The sequence below is a fragment of the Scylla paramamosain genome, chromosome 30 (assembly GCF_035594125.1).
Source record: "Scylla paramamosain isolate STU-SP2022 chromosome 30, ASM3559412v1, whole genome shotgun sequence".
In the NCBI taxonomy this organism is placed as follows: Eukaryota; Metazoa; Arthropoda; class Malacostraca; order Decapoda; family Portunidae; genus Scylla; species Scylla paramamosain.
Genome location: NC_087180.1, coordinates 12730235 through 12754114, shown reverse-complemented (window position 1 = coordinate 12754114; position 23880 = coordinate 12730235). Strand labels below are relative to the sequence as shown.

Below are 23880 nucleotides of genomic sequence, written 5' to 3'. Positions count from 1 at the left end.
GGCTGAATGAATGTCTGAGTAACTGGGCTAGCTGACATACTATTCATCTCATCTACTGCTCACCTGTTTGAATTTGAGTTATCTGTTACTTGTCAGGCTGGTGTTGTTTCTACGAGAGTGACTTGAATGAATAACTGGATGAATGCATGAATAACTAGGTTTCCGAATAGGCTATCTGACTCACCTTTCACCTGACTCATGCCTCATCTATTTGACTCATTACCTGTCAAAGCGAGGAACCACTGTCTCTACGTAAATAAATGAGTGAGTGACTGGCGGAGAGAGGTCATAAATAATCAGGGTTCCGTAAAGGCTGCCAGACTCAGCACTCACCTGACTCACGCCTCACCTGCCTGACTCGTTACTTGTCTGTCTGTATGTCCTTCAGTATCTTGCATTGCCTCACACACTGTCATCTGGTACACTGAATCATCACATTTCATCATATTCGTCCATTTTTTTCCTCTCTCTTTCTCTCATTCCCTTGTACTGGAAAACATGTGGCCTTTGTTTATTTCATAGAATCATGATGACTGGAAAGAAAATCGAGTTCATTTTTTTTGTTTAGTTTTTATGTGAAATATCTGCTACTTCGATGTAAAAAATGTATCTGTTCTTTATTTTTATTTATTTTTTGTCATGCTAGATTCTTTTTCCATCGATCATCATTATCAAAGCAACAACAACAACAACAACAACAACAACATCAACAACAAGAGTAATAAAGCTCCAAAAAACAATTATAACACTTTCTGTACACAATGACTTCCTGTTTCATATTCCATACATTCAGTTCACCCCTAGTTTCCCCCTAACCCTCTCTTCTTTTTCTTCCCATGTATGTCCTCTTTCTTCCTCCCCTTCATCCTTTACGTCCCTTCCTCTCATTCCTTCCTGCCTTCCCTCCAAATATCCAATCCCTTTTTCCTCTCCTTCTCTTCCCTTTCTCTGTACTTCCTCTAGACTTCATGTACCTCGTTTTCTTTCTCTCCTTCTTCCCTTTTTCCTTCCTGCCTCACTCTCTCCTCCCCGGACTCTCCTCACACCTGCCTCATGGCCCATCAGATAGACGCAAGAGAGGCAGGTGTTGTTCTCGTGTTTCCGGACAAAGCTTTGCCCTATTCCCCGTAGGCTCACCTGGCTCAGAACTTACACCTGGTCTCTCTCTTCATCTGTAGTTAGTGTGACGTAGGTAGAGATTTGTGTGGGGTATACTGTTTCATTGAATTTTTTTTTTATTTTATTCTTTTTTGTTTTATTGTAAGGGCTGTAAAAAGTTAGTTTCAGTATATTTTATTTTTTTCTGTCTTCCTTTACGTCAGACAGAAAATCCAGTGTTCTTGAAGTAATCACAATATCCAAGGTTGCAGAAGACTTGTATTATTGAACTCTATGAACTCAACACTGCACCGCTGACTCCATTCCAAGTACATACGAGTAAGCATAGAATGAAAGCTGCAGGAAGCCTGTGGACCTACACGTGGGAGGCTCTGTATAAAGCACAGACACTACCCACCTATCAACCTTATCCTTAGTCTTATCTGATGTTTTATTTATTTATTTTTTTCACCTGTTTTTTGAGCAATAATATCCAGAGAGGAGTATAAAGCATAGACATCTGAGTATTAAGCATCGTCTCCTTTCCCCACCTGTTATCATGATTCTTAGTCTTATCTGATCTTTTAATTTTTTTTTCCACCCTATATCTCTCAGCAATTTCCAGAGAGTATTAAGACGCTCCCTGGAACTTAATTGCATGACCTGATTGGAATTTTTTTACCATCTTTTTTTTTTTTTTTTTGAAGGAGAAGCAATTAAACGGGAATTTCTACTTTTATCTATTTATCTTTTCATTATAGACGTTCACCAGTGTTACGTATAGATATAAGTATATATGTATATAAAATACGTAAAAGTGTATAATGATAAAAAAAAAAAAAATTGGTGAGAACGTTCGTGTTTGCCTGTAATCCATCAATCCATTTTTTCTTCGTTTTTTACTCATTTTTTTTTCATTCTTTTCTTATTTTTTATTCCTGTCCTTGGCAGCCGTCGCCTCTCCAGCCTCGTCAAACACCAAGACGGAATTTGTCCTTCAGCAAACAAGATATTCAACGAGGAATTTTTCTATTTTTCTTGAGTTTGCTTATATAAGTTTTCCGTTTTTTTTCCTCACATCCCGTGGGACGAGAGTCATGGAGGGCATGGAGCAGAGAGGGAAGAAGAGCGAGGATGGAGGAGGAAGGAAAAAAATGTAAATGGGAATGAAAAAAAGAAAAAAAGAGGGTAAAAGGAAGGAAAGAGGGAAGATATATAGGGAAAGGAGAGGAAGATAACAGGCGAAAACATGAGGAAGAAAGGAGAATTTGTGAATAAGGAAGAATAATAAAATGAGGAAAAGAAAGCGATGATGATGATTAATAATAATGATTCTGACAGCAATAAAAAAAAAAATGAAAATTGGAGAGGGACCCAAAGGAGGAGGAAGAGGACAAACAAAGAAGATATGAATAGAAAACACGAATAAAAGACAAAAAAAAAAAACAGGGAAAGAAAATGAGAATAAAGAATAAAAAAAACTGAAAGAAGAGAAGGAAACAGAACACAATGGAAAAAGAGAACGAAAAACCACAACAATCCACCCCCCTCTCTCTCTCTCTCTCTCTCTCTCTCTCTCTCTCTCTCCCCCCTAAGCAGCGCACTCAACCGCAACCCGAGACTACTGTGCTGTACTGTATAATACCACGGTTAAGGCTCCTCAGTGTACGGTAGGTGGCGGTGTGACCCAAAGCTTCTGACGCAACTTTGAAGCTGACTGGCACCTGCAGGACGCCGCCCGTGACTCACGACTCCTGCTGCAATATATATATCCTCCTACTGTCTCTCACTCTCTCTCATTTTCCTTCTCCGACTAATCTTTTTTCTCGTTTGTCCTTCTTCTTCTTGTTCTTCTCCTCATGTTCGTTCTTTTATTTACTTATTTGTTTTTTCTTTTTGTTTTCTCTTCTTTCTCTTCCTTTTTCTTTTTCCTCCTTCTCCTTGACCTACTTATTTTTCTGATACTTCTTTTTATTCTTTTCTTTTCCGTCTTATTTTCTCCTTCTTCTTCCTCCTATTCTTCTTCCTTTTTTGTCTTTTCTTCCTCTCTTTGCTTTATTTTCTTCATTTCCGTATCTTTTTCTGTCTTCTTTTGTTTGCTTGTTTGTTTGTTATTGTTGTTGTTGTTGTTGTTGTTGTTGTTGTTGATATTGTTGTTGTTGTTCCTCCTCTTCCTTTAGCATCATTATCATCTTTTTCCTCCTTCTCTTCTTTCTCCTCCTCCTCCTCCTTTTCTTCTCCTCCTCCTCCTCCTCTTTCCCGTCAGGCATCCTCGAGGGCACAAATTGTACCACAGGATTTTAATAATACATGAAAAATAAAATGGTGATTGTAGATTTGAAAGATTTACTTTATCATGATTTCGATTTTTTTCTCTCCCTTCACGGTATACACGATAAAAAGTGAATGCAGTATTGTTAGTTTATGAATCAATGTGTTGCTATTGCGTATGTTTTTGTATCATTATGCTTTGATGGTCCTTACTGGGAAGGTTACATAGATATTTTTTTTTCCCCCTCTCCCTTTCTCTGTTACACAAGATTCTTTATAAAGTTTGAACAAGTGCAATTACAGTTTTCGTAGCGTAGTATTTTGTTCCTCGGTTCGTTGCGCTGCTTTCTTTATAGTTTACGATAACACGTGACCATAATTTACGATACTTCACTCTCACTTTCTTTACTGGAGGATTTTTCATTATTACTTTTTAGATGACGTATCCCCTCTTCTTCAATGACACTCAACTATCCCCCTCTTCTACACTGAACATCCTCGGTCTGTCCTTTACTTATAATCTGAACTGGAAACTTCACATCTCATCTCTAGCTAAAACAGCTTCCATGAAGTTAGGTGTTCTGAGACGTCTCCGCCAGTTTTTCTCACCCCCGCAGCTGCTAACTCTGTACAAGGGCCTTATCCGTCCATGTATGGAGTATGCTTCACATGTCTGGGGGGTTCCACTCATACTGCTGTTCTAGACAGGGTGGAATCAAAAGCTTTTCGTCTCATCAACTCCTCTCCTCTAACTGACTGTCTTCAGCCTCTCTCTCACCGCCGCAATGTTGCATCTCTAGCTGTCTTCTACCGCTATTTTCATGCTAACTGCTCTTCTGATCTTGCTAACTGCATGCCTCCCCTCCTTCCGCGGCCTCGCTGCACAAGACTTTCTTCTTTCTCTCACTCCTAATCTGTCCACCTCTCTAACGCAAGAGTTAACCAGTATTCTCAATCATTCATCCCTTTCTCTGGTAAACTCTGGAACTCCTTGCCTGCTTCTGTATTTCCACCTTCCTATGACTTGAATTCCTTCAAGAGGGAGGTTTCATGACACTTATCCACCAATTTTTGACCACTGCTTTGACCCTTTTAGGGACTGGCATTTCAGTGGGCATTTTTTTTATTAGATTTTTGTTGCCCTTGGCCAGTATCCTTCCTACATAAAAAAAAAAAAAAAAAAAAAAAAAGAGGATGCTAGATTATAGTTTTGGTATTCTCTCTCTCTCTCTCTCTCTCTCTCTCTCTCTCTCTCTCTCTCTCTCTCTCTCTCTCTCTCTCTCTCTCTCTCTCTGCCACTCTCCCGGTATTAAGCCACTCTCCCTCTGTCACTTCCCCGGTATTAAAATTTAGGCCACTACAACTCCCACTACCACACACCGCCACACCACCACAGCCACAAAGGACACACCTACACTTCACCATACCATCAGCACACCACATGTGTGCCACTGGGTCACCACACCATCCTTCCATACACCATAACCACACACACACACACACACACACACACACGACACTCTGTACTCATCGCTTCACAATGCGTTTTTTTTTTTTATTTCAGACACACACAAGAGAGAGAGAGAGAGAGAGAGAGAGAGAGAGAGAGAGAGAGAGAGAGAGAGAGAGAGAGAGAGAAAGGGGCGGGAACGGAGAGGCAGGTGTCACGCTCAGTCTCCATTGCGAGTGATTAGGCACACCTTGGCGGGCAGATAAGAAGGAGCAGGTGACTGTCTCCATTGTATAGTGTCTTTTGTCTCCCTCGATTCGATTGTGTCCATTCAGATGCAAGGCTATTGTGTGGTTTTGTTACTTCTTTTTTTTTATGTAGGAGGGACACTGGCCAAGGACAACAAAAATCCAATAGAAAAAAAAAAGCCCACTGAGATGCCAGTCCCAGAAAAGGGTCCAAAGCGGTAGTCAAAAATTGAAGGATAAGTGTCTTGAAACCTCCCTCTTGAAGGAATTACTACTGCTACTACTACTACTTCTACTTCTGTCATTACTTTTACCCTTACTCTTTTATTCCTGTTATTACTGTTGCTGCATTTCTCTTTCTAACATCCATAGGACTACTACATTACACTGCTACACTCCAGCACTAAATAATAAGAGCAAAAATCAGTAAATCGCCACATGTTTCCATTAATCTACAATATACATGTACCTACAGATTAAACAAATTCATGAATGGGGATGCCAGGTGGAATCTAATGGGTTCTTGCACCTTCCCTTAGTGTTGTTATCAGTTGAGTGTATATAGATTCCAGTCCATAATGTGATAAAAGATTTCAGTTACGTGTATTTTTCCCACTTCCTGAGAATGGGTGAAAAAAAAAAAAAAGCTGAGATAAAAGAAAGTGGGCAAAAGGAAAGATAGAATTTGACCATCAGGAGGAGGAGGAGGAGGAGGAGGAGGAGAACCAGGAAAATGTTGGACAAAGGAGGGGGCAAATACACAAAGGGAATTAAAGAGGAGAAGGGGAGAGGAGAAGACATTACGTGGGTGTGTTGATGGAGGGAAGCAGGGAGGGAAAGAAAGGCAGGAGGGAAGAAAGAAGAAGGAGGAGCAGGAAGAAGAGGAGAAGGAGGACGAGAAAACTTGGGAGGAAGGAGTATGCCTGACTTCAATGTTGTCTCACGCAGCTGTTTCTCTCTCTCTCTCTCTCTCTCTCTCTCTCTCTCTCTCTCTCTCTGAGTCTCCACGCTCCCCTTTATCTCTCATCTCTACCCTAGTCCCCCTTGCTTGATCCTTATCTCCACTTACCATCCATCCATCTCTCTCTCTCTCTCTCTCTCTCTCTCTCTCTCTCTCTCTCTCTCTCTCTCTCTCTCTCTCTCTCTCTCTAACACAACCAAATATCTCTTAAATACGTCATCTTGGTCGTCGTTGTCGTCGTAGTAGTCGTAGTAGCAGTAGTAGTAGTAGTAGTAGTAGTAGTAGTAGTAGTAGTAGCAGTAGTAGTAGTAATAGTAAAAAAGTAGTAGTAGTAGTAGTAGTAGTAGTAGTAGTAGTAGTAGTAGTAGTAGTAGTAGTAGTAGTAAGAGTAGTAACAGTAGTGGTAGCAGAATATTAGAGGAGATTATGAATTTAGGTCGTAAGAGATTAATTCATTAGTAGAGGAAAACACGCTGGCTCACGTCCTTGTTCCGCGACCTGCTCTAATGATGGCCGGCTCCTGTTTACACTATGAGACCAAGTGACGCAAGAAAAGCTAAAATAGTTCAAATAATCTCCATGTCCTTCACTCCTCCTCTGGTCGCTGCCCTATACGAGATGGCAAGAGAGAGAGAGAGAGAGAGAGAAAGAGACGCTCACTCACACCCCCTTTCCTCTTCATCTCAACATACACATCTACCCACACACTCTGCAACTGAAAAGAAGCGTTGAAAGTGGAAGGTTATTGCACGTCTGCCGAGGAAAGAAGGCTGGAGGAAGGCATTCAGGAAGGTCAGCAAGGAATGAACCACAGTGCACTTACCTAAACTTTCCCATCTCTCTCTCTCAGGCAGAAGTCCAAAAGCAGCGATATTTAGAACGCATGAAAGGGGGAGGGGGGACTTCAACATATTTCTCTATAGGGAGTATAAGAGACGGACTGAGATAGCCACTGCATCTAGTATTCTTATGATGTGTCTCAAGAGGAGGTGGGAATAGAGAAGGGAGAGATGACAGAAGTATATATTTTTCCTCTCTGATAGACTTATTTTAGCTCTAACATATTTCTCTATAGGGAACGTAAGAGGAGGACTGGGATAGCCTTTGCCATTGGTATTTGTAAGATGGGTCTCAAGGGAAGGTAGAAACAGAGAAGGGAGAAGTACTAAGGGATTAATTTCTTCTCTCTGCTAGACAAATTAATTATCACTAATCCCTTTCTATGACGTATTTTTGTACTGGTTTCTTAAGTATTTCTGCAGGGTAAAATAAAAAAGACTAAATCAACCCGTATCCCCTTTTTTTCATAAGTATCCATGTAAACAAATATCAAATATCAAATATCAAATATCAAATAAGGCCCATAACAGAAGAGAGGTTAAGAAAAAAGAGTATTTATTTCTATTTCATAAGGAAGCGTCAAGGAGAAGTGGAAAGGGAGAAGGGAGCAGCTTTAAGGGACACCACTCCTCTTTGTAAAGGGAGAAAAAAGAGAAAATCTCGTTCTTAAAGAGGGAGAGAGGATGATAAGGATTAAGAGGATATCACAAGGGGAGAATCTGCGTGTATTTCGTGAGGGAAGTGTCAAGGAGAGCAGGAAAGGGAGAAGGGAATAGTATCAAGGGACATCACTTGTAAAGGATGTAAAGGGAGAAAATCTAGTCGTTGGTAAAGAGGGAGAGAGGAAGGTACAACACGAGGGAGTAGTGTCAAATTGCATCTTTTATCCTCTCATCACTGGGGACACGGGCGCCTCCTCTCTCCTTCCTTCAGTGAGCAGTAGAGGACGAGCTGAATAATGACCCGTCGTTTTCTTCATTAGGTTACCAAGGTGACGGCTGAAGGCGAGCGAATCCGGTCTCGCTGCCTGTCTGTCTGTCTGTCTGTCTGTCTCTGTCTCTGTCTCTTTCTTGATGCAACATTAGGTATGCACTTTTTATCATCATCATTATCATCATCATCACTATCACCATCACCACCTTCATTATTCATAGCATCACAATAACCCAACAGATCATATTCCCAACAATAGTAACAGAAATAAGTTCCTTAAAATACAATCAGCAAGAGGGTTTTATTTTCACTATTCACCAAATAAAAGCAACACAATGGCAGCTAAAGAGGACATTAATCTCTCGAAGGCTTAAGGCACCATCTATCTCTGTGCAAGGGAAACAGGATCATCAGGGAACCTCGCTTCTTCTTCAGCAGCAGGGGAGCGTCAGGCAGTCTCGAGCTCTAAAGATCTGCCAGGATTCTTTCATTGCAATTGCTCCTCACTGACTATACCGATGTCTTTCTCTCTCTCTCTCTCTCTCTCTCTCTCTCTCTCTCTCTCTCTCTCTCTCTGAGTGATATGATTCCGTTTTTGTGGTTTATTTAATCGTTCAATCAATCAGTCAATCAATCAATTAATATTTTTCTCTTCTCTTTCTCCTCCTCTTCCTCCTCCTGTTCCTCCTCCTCTTCCTTCTTTGCTTTCTCCATTATCTTTTTCGAGCTAATAGATTCCCCTCCTCTCTCTCTCTCTCTCTTTTTCTCTCTCTATCCCTTTCTATTACGTGACCCTGACTAACTTTCCCTCGTGCCCGTAAAAACATAAGAATAACAAGAGAAAATTGCACGGTAGAAAAAAGAAACAGAAGAACTCAGTGAATCTATATAAAAAATAGAAAAAAAACGTAACACCAAAAAAAAAAAAAATTATGAGAGCAAGAGAGAACTAGTAACGAAAAAAGGGAAGCGTGATGAAGTATAGATCTCCGTACAGGTAAACGATAAACAAGAGAACACCTGGTGGCCGGCTCAGGTAAATTTAACTAATAACCAAATTATACTTGATCTTCGTCTCTTTTGCTTGCGCTTGATAAATGAGATGGATTAAACAATGCACAGGGAAATTCTGGTTGTTTATTTAAAGCTAGTGAGGTGGATAATTATTCTGATATGTGAGCCGTAATGAAGATGTTGGTGATGATGATGATGATGATGATGATGATGATGATGATGATAAACAACAACAACAACAACAACAATAACAACAATAACAATAATAATAATAATAATAATAACAACAACAACAACAACAACAACAACAACAACAACAACAACAACAGCAAACACAACAACAACAACAACAACAATAAATACCACCATCACCTCCACTACCACCACCATCTAAACACCAAACAAGTGAGCTAAGCGGAGAAAAAAAATCACAACAGGTGTAATAATTTCCCGTGGACCCTCTCCCGTTTTCTTTAGCTCCCCCCTAGACTCTCGAGGAAAACGGAGTGAAGGTCGAATGGACTCAAGAGGGATTAAGTCAGTTTTCTCTTCCTCTCTCTCTTTCTTAGACGAATCTTGACGTGCTTCCTGACCGTGGCCGTGGAAGGGACAATGTAGTAGTAGTAGTAGTAGTGGTAGTAGTAGTAGTAGTAGTAGTAGTAGTAGTAGTAGTAGTAGTAGTAGTAGCGAAAATCTTATATTCTAAAGAAAACGTGAATTTAACTTTGCTCTCTGAACGGCAGTCAATGTTTTTGTTCCGTAGTTTCCCGAAGTTTTCTGGGATACGTCAAAAACAGCTGAGAGAGAGAGAGAGAGAGAGAGAGAGAGAGAGAGAGAGAGAGAGAGAGAGAGAGAGAGAGAGAGAGAGAGAGAGAGAGAGACTTGGCTCGGCTTCATTTCAGCAGAGAAATAAGGGAAAGCTTTGTGTGTGTGTGTGTGTGTGTGTGTGTGTGTGTGTGCATCAATACATAACTGAGCCTCCTTTGTGGACAAGTCGATAAAAAACATCAATACCCTTTACTGGTAGAGAGCCAGAAGGAAAATGTAGGCCGTTTGTAGCTCTCACTTCACTCTCACCCACTCCTTCAACCCCACACGTCGCTCCCAGCCTCACCTTTTCTTCCTTCCTTTCCTTTCTCTTATTATTTTCTACCCCGCTTCCTGGTTTGTGTGTATCAGCTTCTGGTACATGTGTGTGTGTGTGTGTGTGTGTGTGTGTGTGTACCTAGCTATCAATGTGTCATCCCCATCATTATCATCATCATTTTTAACGGTGATAATCTAAAGTTTTCATGTAAATCTCCTGTGTATCTATTTATTTCGTCTTCTAAATGTGAGTATTTGTTCTGAATTCTAATTCTTTCTATGTTTCTATAATTTCTCTTGAGTTGGTGACCTGAATTATTTCTCTCTCATACCTGTTGTTTAGTGTGATTAATGATCCTGTGTGTGTGTGTGTGTGTGTGTGTGTGTGTGTGTGTGTGTGTGAATAAATAAAGATCATCGACTGAGCGTACCCATATCTCTCTCTCTCTCTCTCTCTCTCTCTCTCTCTCTCTCTCTCTCTCTCTCTCTGCACTTTTGCGTCCTCTCTCGTTCCCTCCTCATTTAACGCACACGTGCCAATCACCTTACAGAGAATCTCATTCGGCACACCTTTCCTTGCCCCCATTGGTATTAGAATCCACACACGAAGCACACCATACATTCAGACCTGACCCATCTCTTCTGTCGCACGAAGTACCATATGCAAAAAAAGATGGAGTTTTATTCACGGACTTTTTCCTGCTTCGTGAAGGAGTTCCAGGTATAAAAGAAAGGAAAAAAAAAAAAAAAGAAAAATCGTGTAACTTATTGCACGTTTTCTTTGGGGAGACTTTTCTTTTTTTTTGTAGTAGAATTAAGGAGTAAGAGGAGGATATCTTTTTAATAATTCAGTAGCTTTCTCAACTAGCAAAAACATACAGCTAATCATTACTTCTCGTTTAGTTATTTTATTTACTCCATTTATCTGTGCGAATAAATCTCGGAGGAAAAAAAAATGAATGAGTGAGTGAGGGATGGTAAACTAAATTAAATGACTTACGCTTCTTGTTCTGTTGCAGGATGGGTGTTGGTGTTGCTGTCTTCCGTAACCGGTCAAAGGTGGACGGTGAGTTGGCTGGGTTATTGCTCTCTACCTTTGTCTGTCTGTCTGTGAGTCTGTCTGTCTGCTCTTTTCACAAACTTTTACGACTTCTTTCTCTCCGTTTTATGAGTAATTTCTACCCTCTTTCCATTTAAATTTTCTCTTTTACATATCCTCTCTCTCTCTCTCTCTCTCTCTCTCTCTCTCTCTCTCTCTCTCTCTCTCTCTCTCTCTCTCTCTCTCTCTCTCTCTCTCTCTCTCTCGTGATGTAACGCACTCAAGGTCATCAGCATCAAGCGCCACACTGGTTCACACCAGCCAGCCTCGATGACCAAAGCGCGGAACTCCCTCCGGTCCTCTCCTCCCTCTCTTCTCTCCCTTACTTCCTCCCCTCCCACTGTACGTTAGTCTCGGAAGGCGTGTTGGGAGATAATAAAGGTGGGGTGAAGGGAGTGACGGGACTGTGTATGTGTGTGTGTGTGTGTGTGTGTGTGATTCAGATTCAGATTTCAGATTCAGATTCAGATTTATTTACATGCTCAGACTTTGTGATACAAAGTATGGAGCACAGCTCCTGCAATTATTTCAGATACAAACAAACACTAACAACTTATATAAATCAACTTTCTGTTACCTAAAAAAAATTATAGGTAGCTTTTAAAAAAAGAGAAATGTTAGACAAAATATATTGACTTTTACTTTGCATTAATTGGATAAACTTATTCACTGTTGGGTTATTTCTATAATAATTTGGAATATATTTGTTTCTGAGCTCCACGATGTTATCATTAGGGCATGACAATAAAATATGATATTCATCTCCAACAACATTACATCTACATAAAGTACATAATCTTTCTTCCCTATCTATACTATCATATCTTCCTTTCACAACAGGTAGTCTATTGTTATTTGTTCTTATTTTAATCAAAGGCATTCTGATACTCTTTTTAAGTTTCAATAGGTAATCTTCTCTGCAATACAAGTCTTTATACATTCTATAACTCTTACAAAGTCCCTTTGTTGAAATATTTCTAAACCATGATGTTATCCAATGATCTTTAAGTTTGTTTTCAACTGCTTTCCTTAACCATTCTGGATTATTAGTTTGTTGATCCATCCAAATACCTGACATACCACAATTGTTAAGAATATTTCTTATATGGCAAATCCAAGGTGATGAATACATGCCTGTGGAGTCTAAATGTAACAAACTTTTATACATAATCATGCTTAACTTAGTAGTTTTCCCTGTTATTAACCTTGACCAATAGCCAATCATTCTAGTATTGATAACAATATCAATAGGATATTCCCCTAACTCCCCATATACAATATCAGTGCTTGTATATTTATGTACATGTAATACATGTTTTAAAAATGTCATGTGCAACTGCTTGATTTCTCTAATAATACAGTATCCCCAAATTTCACAAGCATAGGTCATAATTGGCATTACAATGGTGTTAAACAATTCAAGTTGCAGATCAACTGGTAGATCATGTTTGCGGCATTTTCCAATTAGTGAATACATAGCTCTTGTTGCTCTTTTCTTAAGGTCCAATTGACCATTTCTAAACCTACCATTATAATTGAATAAGACACCAAGATATTTGTATTCACCAATTGTATCTATAATTTCATCACTAAATACAAAATGAAAATTGTCATAATTAAGTCTTCCTCTGCTGAATACAACAATTTTTGTCTTATTTTTGTTTACCTCTAATTTCCATTTGTCACAATATAACTCCAATGCATTAAGAATATTCCTCATTTCCTCTTCCGAATTAGCTAGAACTACTGTGTCATCAGCATACATCATTATCAATAAATTCAATTGTAAATCAAGGTAGTTATCATCAAATAGTAAGTAATTACATCTGTTTTCTATTAAAGACTTTTCAATGTCATTTACATAAAGGGCAAATAATAATGGAGAAAGATTTTCACCTTGTCTTACTCCTCTATTACAAATAAAAGTGTCTGACTTGTTTCCATTAAACTTAACACATGATTTAATGTTCAAATACATATTTCTAATAACATTAAGGACTTTACCACCAATATTTTCCTTTACCATCTTATACCAGAGCCCCTCCCTCCAAACTGTGTCAAATGCCTTTCTATAATCAATAAAAAGGCAAAATAATTGTTTCTTCTTCCATAAAAACAGATCAATGATGTTCTTTAATAAAAATATGTGATCAAGAGTACTATAACCTTGCCTAAATCCAGCTTGATTTTCTTTTATAATATTATGACTATCAGAATAAGAAGTTAACCTGTCATTTAGCACAGATGTGAATACCTTACCTAAGCAACTTAACAAAGTTATACCCCTATAATTGTGTGGGTCATCAACATCACCTTTATTCTTATACAATGGGACAATAACCCCTATCAACCATTCTTTAGGTAAATATCCTGTATCCAAAATCCTATTAAAAAATTTAACATACAAATTAAGCATATTTTTTGTACTTTTAATATATTCATTAACAATATCATCATATCCAGGTGCCTTGTCATTCTTTAGTTTTCTAATAGCTTTCAACACTTCATGTTCTGTAATGGGCTCATTCAGTGTTTCCTCTTCCCCAGATTCAATTGTAGCACTTTCTAGTTCACTTAAATGCTTATCACTTTCACTAATTTCCTCTGATAGATTCTTAAAGTGTTGATGAAAATCTGCAAGTGTAAGTGTAGTTTTGCTTTTATTTCCATCATTTTCCTTTAATATTTTCCAATATGTTTTTGGATCTTTATTTCTGTTTGCTTTTAACTTACTCAACATATTTTCTTTTTCCTTATTGTGTACTCTTTTCAGTTCAGCTTTGTACTTCTTGCTTTTTTCTATCATATCTTTCTTATTATCCTCACTCCTCCTCAGATTATATTTATGTCTAGCTTTATGGTATGCTTTCCTTGTATACCAACAAATATTATCATATCCAGATAAACTTGCATTATTACTTTGCTTAACATAATTTTTCTTTTTCTTTGGTGGAAAAACCTTTACAGCTGCTCCTAATAAAATATTCTTTATTCTAGTACTTACATCTTCAATGTCCATAGAATCCATCTGCTCTATTAACTCTTTTACCTGATTTTCATCAATTTCTGCTATATAATCCTCTTCCTTAGATGCTCTCCACTTACTTGGTTGATTATAGTTACTCACAGGTGCTATATTGGCATTGTTAATAATTGCATACTCAATATTTACTTTAAGCTGTACATGAATACCACAATGAATATCTGAATACAATGGGTCATAGTCTAGCACTCTAAATTCATTTACATCTTTTAACAATGTTGGTGAACCTATAACATAATCCACAAGAGTGCCATGTGTAGTTGTGGGTCTCCCCACTCTGAGATCTCTATCTACTCTACCATTGAAAATACATACCTTATTATTACAACATATTGTCACCAAATTTCTCCCATAAGAATTCCTATCCTGTGTTACATCTTGGTTATACCTTGTTCCATCCACTCCCATTGCTTTAAGTATGTTTTGTACCTCAAATAGATCACCATTACCATCATCATCAACATCATCATCATCATCATCATCATCATCATCATCATCATCATGAAGTACATCTGGCAAAACATAATCCAACAGAGTTCCAGTATGTGAGTTAAAATCTCCACATAATAAATGTGAGTAATCATCACTTGTATAATCCAAAAGAAAATTATCAATTTCTTCAAAGTATTCCACACTTGCATATCTAGAATTAACTGGGGGAATGTATACCACACTGATAATCAAATCCTTATCTAACCTTAAACTTCTTTTATCTATTAAAATAGATATGAAAGCCTTACCCTCAGTCTTAATAGTCTTCCACTTCAGCTTAATATCCCTTTTAATAGCAAGCACTAAACCCCCTGATTTATATCTACTGAGTTCATGTCTGTTTTTGAATACTATATCAAATCCAAGGTTTTTCATACTGGGAACAATATTTATCATATCGACATCATCACATTTTGTTTCACTTATACATAATACATCATACATAACACACAAGTCCTTGAATTCCGTTGTGGTTAACTTTCCTTTCAATCCATTGACATTTAGTGTTAGTAAAGAGAGTTTTGAAATATTATTAAGATTAGTAATAGATTTAGTATGGGAGACAGTTGTTTGAATTTTAGCTTTTGTCTGTGCTCCATATTTGTCCTATGCGTTGTTACTTAGGGTCTTATTAATCATGTTGTCAAGTTTCAGCCTTTTCCAATCAGGCTGTAATATACCTGTTTTGAACAAATCATCTGGTGTATGAATTTCAACTGGCCTGTTTTTATCTGTGAGCCACACAAGTATTTTACCATCCCTAGTGGTAACACTTTTCACATTTGGCTGCTCCTTGACAATCTTGAACATTGCAACTCGCATGGGTGTAAGATCTTCATTCACGAATACTTTCCTCTGTTTCTTTTTAAGTTCAGCTCTTTTCTTCAGCATTTCATTTCTTTTCTTCCTATGGCAGAACCTTACAATTACCGGTCTGCTTCTATTAGATGCTTGAGGTTTCCCGAGTCGGTGAGCAACAGAGATGTTGTGTGTGGAAAGCTTGTAGTTTGCATACATGTGTGTTTAGTTACTCTAGTTATTCCTCCAAGAGAGAGAGAGAGAGAGAGAGAGAGAGAGAGAGAGAGAGAGAGAGAGAGAGAGAGTAATCCTTGTCAGATCATGAAATACATGTTCTTCTAACTTCTTCCTTCTTCACAGCCTCCGTCAGATGTGGCACCGAAGGGAGGGGAGCGCCTGGACACCCATCACTCGGTGCTCCCTCTAGTAAGATTCGCGTGCGAGGGCAGGACTGAGGGGTACTATGGGGACATGGATTTCGGTTGCATCGTCTTCCACTACTGTGACAAGGACGGCCACCGCTTCTCCTTTAAGTGCGATGAGGGAATGAAATTTAATGAGGTGAGACCCGGCGCTGTCTTGGTCCAGGGATTTTATATTTATGAGATTTATACTGAATCTTAATGTCGTGAATTGCTTTTACTTTCTTTACATTTGAGAATTCTTGAAACTTCGAATTTTTTTTTATTTTATTTTTATCTATTACTTTGATGACCTAACCTAACTTAATCTTAATGTCGTGAATAGCTATTAAATTGAGCCTTTTCACATTTTTCTCTGTTACTTTATTAACCTAAGCTAACGTTAACTAACCTAACTAACTAACTGTTCTAACTGTTTAACTGCCGTGAATCTCTTAATACTTTTTTTGTGTGTGTGTTTAAGAATTCTTAAAGTTTGAAATGGGGCCTTTTCTTTTCTCTGTTATTTTGAGATTAAATTCTAGTCTTGTCTACTTAACCCTTTGACTGCTATGGTTTCTCCTTAAGCTTAAGAAAATGCTATGGTGGAAGTTAATCTGAAAAGACTGACAGAAAAGGAAGGGTAAAATGAAAGGTTTTAGTGCATGTTGTTTCATGTTTTATCCACTGATCGTCTAGACTTTCACAGGTGTAGCAATGTGCCATAGAGTCATCAGTAAGGAAAGGATTCGAAGGTTCAGTATCATATGGTTTTTATGCCATTATGCGGCGCTGTTTGGGATCTGATGATGTTACTTCATTTGATATTTAGGATTTTAGTAGTGAACCTGGCCTTTCCACAATCTCTTCCTAATAGCCCACCTTCGCCTTTACTATCCTGCACTCCTGAATCTTTTATTTCGTATCATTAGTGCACCTTATCACTAACAGCCTCGTAAGGGACAACAGGTCTACTTCTATTCATTCTTCCTTTGTGTTCCTTTGTGTAGTTTTTGTCTCATGGCGTGACCGAGCCTGGCCACGCCGATGAGTAGATCACGTTGCTCCTGTCAATGTCCTGGCTGCTAACCTGACTTGTTTTGACGAGCAGCCCAACACGTGCAGTCAGGCTTCACCACGAGGAAAAACGACACATGTTTTTATGTTGTTGTGTTGTATGGCTTCCTGTGGCCTTGAGAGAGCTCTACAGTCCACCCCTCGAGAAAATTAAGTCTCCTTCCCGTTACATTTCCTATTAACCTTCACGAGACAGCCACACCCTCACGTCACTCTCACTGCACCCTCGCCACACCCTTCTTTGCATCCACCATCTGTCGTGTGACCTGCATGCCGTGATTAGTGACCTTGTGGTGACTCGCTGGCTGCAGGCGCTGAGTCACTCTTCGGGAGTGGGTAATGAAAGGGTTGTCCCTCTGTCGTGAGACACGAGAGCTGTGGACTTTCACTTTAGACATCTCGGTTAGGCCTGCCAAGTGTCCATGTCTCCTCTGACCCACTACCTGTACCTTCTGATCTATGAGCAGGAATTATTTATTTCCTTCCGCTTTGTTCTCTTCGTTACACACACACACACACACACACACACACACACACACACACACACACACAGCATGATAGGTGACAACAACCCTTTCTTTACTCATACATTGTCGATATTACAGGTGACAACCTCGTGCAGCGCAGGTTACTTCGGAGACTGTAGTCACCCACAGATCTTGGGTTCCGCCAGACGCGATGAGTCCACAAAATCCACCAACGCTGACAGCATAGTGAAAATTCCAGGATTTGTTAGGAAGGCTGAAAGGGAAGGCGTGAAACAGCCAAAAGGGGAGCCAGAACCAGTCATCAAGCATGAAGACCCAGCGCTCTACTCTGACAATAACTACGAGCTCGACGACGCCGCAGACCAGGAGCCAGATGCCTCCAACAGAGTCACCAGAAACAACAATGTCAAGCGATCATGGGACAGCCCCATGATGTCTGCACTCTCAGCTTTCGCCTCCCTCGCCAACATCCCCTTGGATAACTCCATGCTTGAGGAGGGCCACAGGGAAGGCCGTGGAAGGAACATTGATCACGTGGACCGCTTCGACACTGTGGACAGAGCATTCGTCGCCCATCCGTCCCCACATCGCAGGACACCACACACACAGAGCAATGTAGGGTTCATGCAATTGCCTTTCTTCCAGCCTGAGACAAAGAAAGGGAGACTTACTCCCCAACGCGGTCCACCGCGCACCCAAAGCATTAACAAACCCCATCATCGGCGGCCCCATCTAAGACCAGACGCCCAAGACCCATACCTCGAACCTCCCCCACGGCACCAGCGGCCACCACAGCCCTTCCCGATTGATCCTAACTTTGACTTCCACAGTGATGATCGCCATGAGTCAGTGCAAAGCAAACCCTCGGCAGGCTTTTTCCGGCCCTCGTCGCTGCTGAACAGCGGTCAGGACGAATTTCAGCCTGTGACAGAGAGCAAACAGTCCCCGGCAGCTCGAGAGGCTGCTGATCTCATTCGTCCTCACAGGAACGCTCAAGGAGGTTCTATCTCTACTACCTTCCAAAACTTTTCACCCGGACCTTCCCATCAGAATACTGCCACTAGGTTCCCAGCACAAAACACTTTCACTCGGCCGACCTCGTCATCCAGACCTGTCCAGAACGTCCCTACAGGATTCTTCACAGGATCGCAGTTCCCTTCCACAGGCAGCTTCTTGTTCCATCAGCCGCCTGTCCCCTCACTCGTTTCGAGTAGGCCATTCCACCATGTCCTACCATCTGGAACGGGTTTCCACAGCACTCCTGCCCCCCAACTACAACAACAAGATTCCTTCGGTTTTCAGCATCAACCCCAGCATCAGCAACATCCTCGTCCTCATCCTCAGCCAGGACAAACCATTGTTCGACAAACACTACCAAGACCTGGCCAGTCCTTTATTCATCAGCCTCAGTCACACCCCCAGACAGCACCAAGCTCAAGTCAGTCGTCCACTCAAACGTTCGGTCGTCCCAAAGAGCCTCAGCCGGTGCACACCTTCAGCTTCTCTAATCCGAGACAACCTCAGCCGCCACCCTTTTTACATGGACAAAGCTTCACAACCCAGCCTTCCATCTTCAGTCAGGGCATCAACACCCCACCCGGACCACCGCAGTCGGTACAGACGTTTGAACGCCCATCTACTGCCCCACAGCCATTCAACGTCTTCAGTCTGGCTGAGGTCCCCTTACCTACTACAGACAGTTTTGAGAGACCATCTTCTAGGCCAGCTTTCTCACAATCGGACACTCGAGAACATAATAATTTTGGAGTTTCCTCTCCAACTCCTTTCACAGATGCAATTTCAGAGTCTTTGGATGACTTTGACTTCAGCAATCCAGAGCTACAGCAAGAGAGTCCCCTGAGCCAGAAGGAAATGAAACAACAACAACCAGCTCCTCCTGCCCGCCGGCCATCAAACCCCTCCACACCCTCACGCACTTCCCAAAACCCTACTCGCCACCCAGATTCCAGCTTCAAAGACACACCCAGAACCTCCACACACCCTGACCCACTGGAAGCCTTTGGCCACCCCTTGAAAGAAAGGACGAGAGGCAGGCCTGTAGAGAGGCCAGAAGGGAACCAAAGGCAGACCACTCAACGCAACCCAGTCAGTCACGTCACAGAACAGCAAGAGAGGCGAAGGCCTTCCAGAACACGACGACCTACCAGGCCGCTCGATCCAACACCTCACACCGTTCAGAAGGAAGAGAACCAACCCTTCAGCCACTCTGGTGAAAGGCTGCCACAGGTACCAAGACTCCAACCGCAGCCCATTGCTCCTGTTACTGAAAAAGACCCCTTCATCAACCCAACTCCCTTCACGCCACACACGCAGGTACCATTTACGCGATTCCCGGGTGCATTTGACAACCAACCAGGACAATTTCAACCGTCTCCCGATGTGTTCAACTTCCCCACAGGTGACAGGAGAGTGCCTGAGGGATTTCAGCACCTGGGTAATGATATCCCTTCTGACTTTAGTTTTCCAACAGGAGTGCAAGGAGAAGAGTTAAGCAGGGTAGAGGGAGTTGAAGAGGATACTAATGTTATTCAGGGGCCTGATGGTGGAAGTCATGTGACTGATGAGGAAGTCATATCCACCACTCCCTCCACGATCCCCGACACCACTGCCAACACACCACCACGGAGGCGCCTCCCCAACATCAGGACACGCCTGCGACAACGCGGCTCTTCTCGCACCACTACACCACCTGACGCCTTCCAGACAGAAGCTCCTGTCCAGTCCGATTATGAATATTTTGATGATTCTTTGGTCACCACTCAGACCCCAGCCACCGAAGAGACGCCAACGACTACTACGACTCTTTCACCGTTTAGGCAAAGGATAAAGGACCGCTTGAATCGTCTCAAGAACAGAAGGAGGCAGAGCATTGCTTCCAGCACCACAACAAGACAGCCAAGCTCTGAGGAAAGCCCTTCACGAAGCACCATCAGGCAGCCCAGTAATGACCAGGAGTCTGTTCACTTGACTGGTACTCGAATCAACTCTGAAGACGAATCAGATTCTGATCAGACCACTACGACTGTTTCACCGCGACGCCGTCTGCTGAGACCTCGAGGATTTGATCGTAAAAGGTTCCAGAGTTTTAGAGAGAAACTGAGGAGCCGCATCAGGGACAGGGTGGCCACGTCTGAGACACCTCACACAGAAGAAGATACAACCAAAATTCCAGAGACTGCTGAGGAAGAAGTATCTCCCAGCGGGGGACGGGCCAGAAGACTTAATAGGTTTAGGCCCAGGCCTGCTGAAGGTAATGAAGAAAGTGTTCTTATTGTTAAGGAGATTCTGAGATCCTCAGATCAGGATATTCAAGAAACCACTCAGCTTGAGGTCTCGAATAAGCCAGAAGAAGAGCAGACTGGGGACCATCCTGAAGGAGAGGACTCACCGGTTCTGGACGAATCATTTGGAAGAAAAGCGGCAGACAGCAAAAGTACCTTCGATGTTCAGGAAGAAGGTGAGGCCAATCAGCAGACGCCCCCGAATCCTGACGCACCCCGTCGGCCCGGATTCCTTGGTAGAAGACTCGCTGATCCTAACATAAGGGCGCGTTTCAGGGAATTCTTGAAGAACAGGAAAAACAAACTCAGTGCCAGGTACCGAACGACTGAAGTCCCAAGAACGTCAAAGGAGCCGGAGCAATCTGAAGTGGACACAGAAGAGCAAACTCCTGCAGCTACAGAAGAGAAGCCACAGTGGGCAGGTAGGCCGCCAAGCTCACACCATGACGCTGAGAGGAAACAAGAGGAACAGCAGCGTGAGGAGGCGATGAATGACGACGCAGTGCTGAAAGAGAGGGCAGAGAGGTTTGAACAGAGACGAAAAGAGCTGCGAACCAAGCTGCTGGCTCGTAGGAACGAAGAGAGGCTTGCTCGCAGAATTCCAACCCAATCCCCCAAGAATCAAGTTCCGAGTGAAGCCGTGACGAAGGATGAGAGCGAAGATCCTCCTCCTTTTGGGATGAAACAAGAATCTGAGGACCCACCTACCAGGAGGGGTGAGAGGCCCATGCAAAAAGTTATATCTATTGACGGGTTCAGGCCCATCATAGAAACACCACCAGCACCACCCACGCCCTTGCATTCAAAGCCGTTCCAGGAGCCGGAGATAATCACTGCGCCGCCTGCTTCTGAAGATGATGATATGACAATGCTGATTAAGGTTTCTGCTAACTTTGGCGGGAAGGAGCAGCCGAAGGAAGTAACAAAAATCCCGCACAGTGACCTGCCTCCTCTCTCTACAATGATCGTCCGTGAGATAGGAACAGGGCGCTCCACCACTCCGGCACCGCCATCGTCAACGCCGAAGACCGCTACGTCAGAAGCTTCCTCTCAGGACGCTACTGAGGAAGACTTAGCAGAACAGCAGGAAGGTTCTGAATCACAACACGCTCCCGTATTGCTTTCAGTGCAAACGGTTCCAGATAAGGCTCCTTTACACACTGACATGGTTTTGGCCCTTTCCCAGGCCACAGCATCTACCACAGAATCACCCTCGCCCTCATCCACTCCAATGACTGAAGCTCCGACGCCCTCCTCTCCAGATTCGACACAAACCAAACATGTCTCCAAGCCTTCCTTCAACTTGGCAGCTGCCTTTACACGGCGCAGCAACCTGGACAAAGCAGTGAAGGGGGACAGTGAAGAAACGGAGAGCGTGTCAGTAACGCCGGTGCCGCACTTTGCCATCACCATGGCGACGGGGGCACCGCTCCTTCCGCTGGAGATGTTGCTGCCACTGGCCAACTCTCGGTGAGATTGTGGACCGGCCATCTCTCGTCTTCCATCTCAAAGGGTCGGCCCAAGGGAGAGCCCCCACCCATGTGCTATTCCGGGCTTTATCGTAAAAGACATAAGATGACTGAGCATGGCACCTCGACACCGCCTGTGCCCGAAGTAACCCCTCCTCTCGCTCCCCAAACATCCTGCCTCCTCGTCGGCACGAACCCTCCTTCAAAAATGAGTAGCAGCGCCAGTCTTCCTTCGGTCTGCAGCCGCCACGTGGTGGTGAGCTGAGGCATGACGTGAGGGAGGCGCTTGTGCAGACAGACAGACTGCTACTGATTACCGTTAACATTATTTTTGTAATTACTTTTTATCTTTATCAAAATTTATTATTATTATTATTTTTTATTATTATTTTATTATTATTATCATCATAACAATAATAATTGCTGTTATTGCTATTATCTCTTCAGTTTTTTTTTTTCAGTCTCTTATACACGAGTGTTACCAAAATAATAAGAAAATGGTTTGGGAAACAACGACTTATTCCACCAAAGTGACAGTCACATCCACCACACAGCCACACCAGTCTCCCGCTCTATCCCCACCTTGGCCCACTCATCACTACTCGGGCTTCCTGGTGCCTCTCGTCCACCATGCAGTGCCCATCTCTTGAGGAAAAGCCTCAAGTTAGCCACTGGCTAACTGGTCTCCCGATTGTGGTGGATGAGTGTAGCGATTGAAAGAACTGCTTGGAAACACAATGGGAGCTCATGAGTTTGTGTGTGTTATATATGTGGGGCGCAATCCTGACGCCTCCAGAGCTTGCCGTGGACATCTCTCCACCATCCCTTCACGGTGCTTTAGGTGGAGGCACAACTGGCCTGCGGAGATGGCTGGAGCGATAATCGTTAGTGGTGGGGTGATGATGGAAGGTTATGGTCGTATAAACAGCCATAAAGAATTAGCTACGAGTGTCTGACTGGCTCTGATATAAACTCTTGTTATGATCAGGCCTTGCTGTGGTCACAAGCCTCGTTCCGTTACCTGTCAGGTCTCCTTGAAGTAGCTAACTATTATTGAGGGTTCCTGTCACTCTCCTATCCAGCTCAGTCCAGATTACAGGCTTCCGAAGACGACGATGATGATGAAAATGATTGATGATTATATTGATTATGAAGATATGTGTCGTTTTCGTAGTGCTTATGGGTGTATATTACGTCGCACGGACACAACTGTTGGTCATATATATATACCGTAGTGTGTATATCAATGCCATACAAATATTTAAGGCTGTAAATGTAAAAAGTAACCATATATGTCCTGTGTCATAACTTAAGGCAGTGGCCATCTTGTACTTTTTTTTTTGCTCCTTCCTCTGTCATTATTATACCATTTATGCAACCATCTATCTCCCATATGTAACAATGTTTTTATATACTATTACGTCCCTGCCCCCTCTCTCTCTCTCTCTCTCTCTCATCCCTTACACCAAATCCTCTTTTTTTATGTAAATACAGACAAGAGAAGCCATTTATTCTCACGTATTTATTGTATACACATATCACACTTTTGTACAAATAAAAGCCGCCGTTGCTGTCACATCGCTCTGTTTTCATTGCTCTGACCCAATACTGTAGTGTGTGTGTGTGTGTGTGTGTGTGTGTGTGTGTGTGTGTGTGTGTGTGTGTATGTGTGTGTGTGTATGTGTGTGTTCCCTACCTCACTATACAAAACACAACACAGCGCCACAGCTCAGCAAGGCGAGAACATGCTATGCGAAAGCCTTCAATAACAACAACACGAGCAGCACACTTGACTCAGTGCCTGGCCAAG

At 42.1% G+C, this 23880-nt stretch overlaps 1 protein-coding gene across 1 annotated transcript in view; it reads left to right on the top strand.

The window, feature by feature from the left end:
* LOC135115855 (protein piccolo-like) overlaps positions 1 to 23646 on the top strand; it is a 40729-nt gene extending 17083 nt beyond the window's left edge. The window contains exons 3-5 of the mRNA XM_064032877.1: positions 10921 to 10967; positions 15694 to 15894; positions 17417 to 23646. Coding sequence (XP_063888947.1) covers positions 10921 to 10967; positions 15694 to 15894; positions 17417 to 22075 — 4907 coding nt within the window. The 3' untranslated portion in view covers positions 22076 to 23646. The remainder of the gene's footprint in view (positions 1 to 10920; positions 10968 to 15693; positions 15895 to 17416) is intronic.
* The last annotated feature ends 234 nt before the right edge of the window (positions 23647 to 23880 follow it).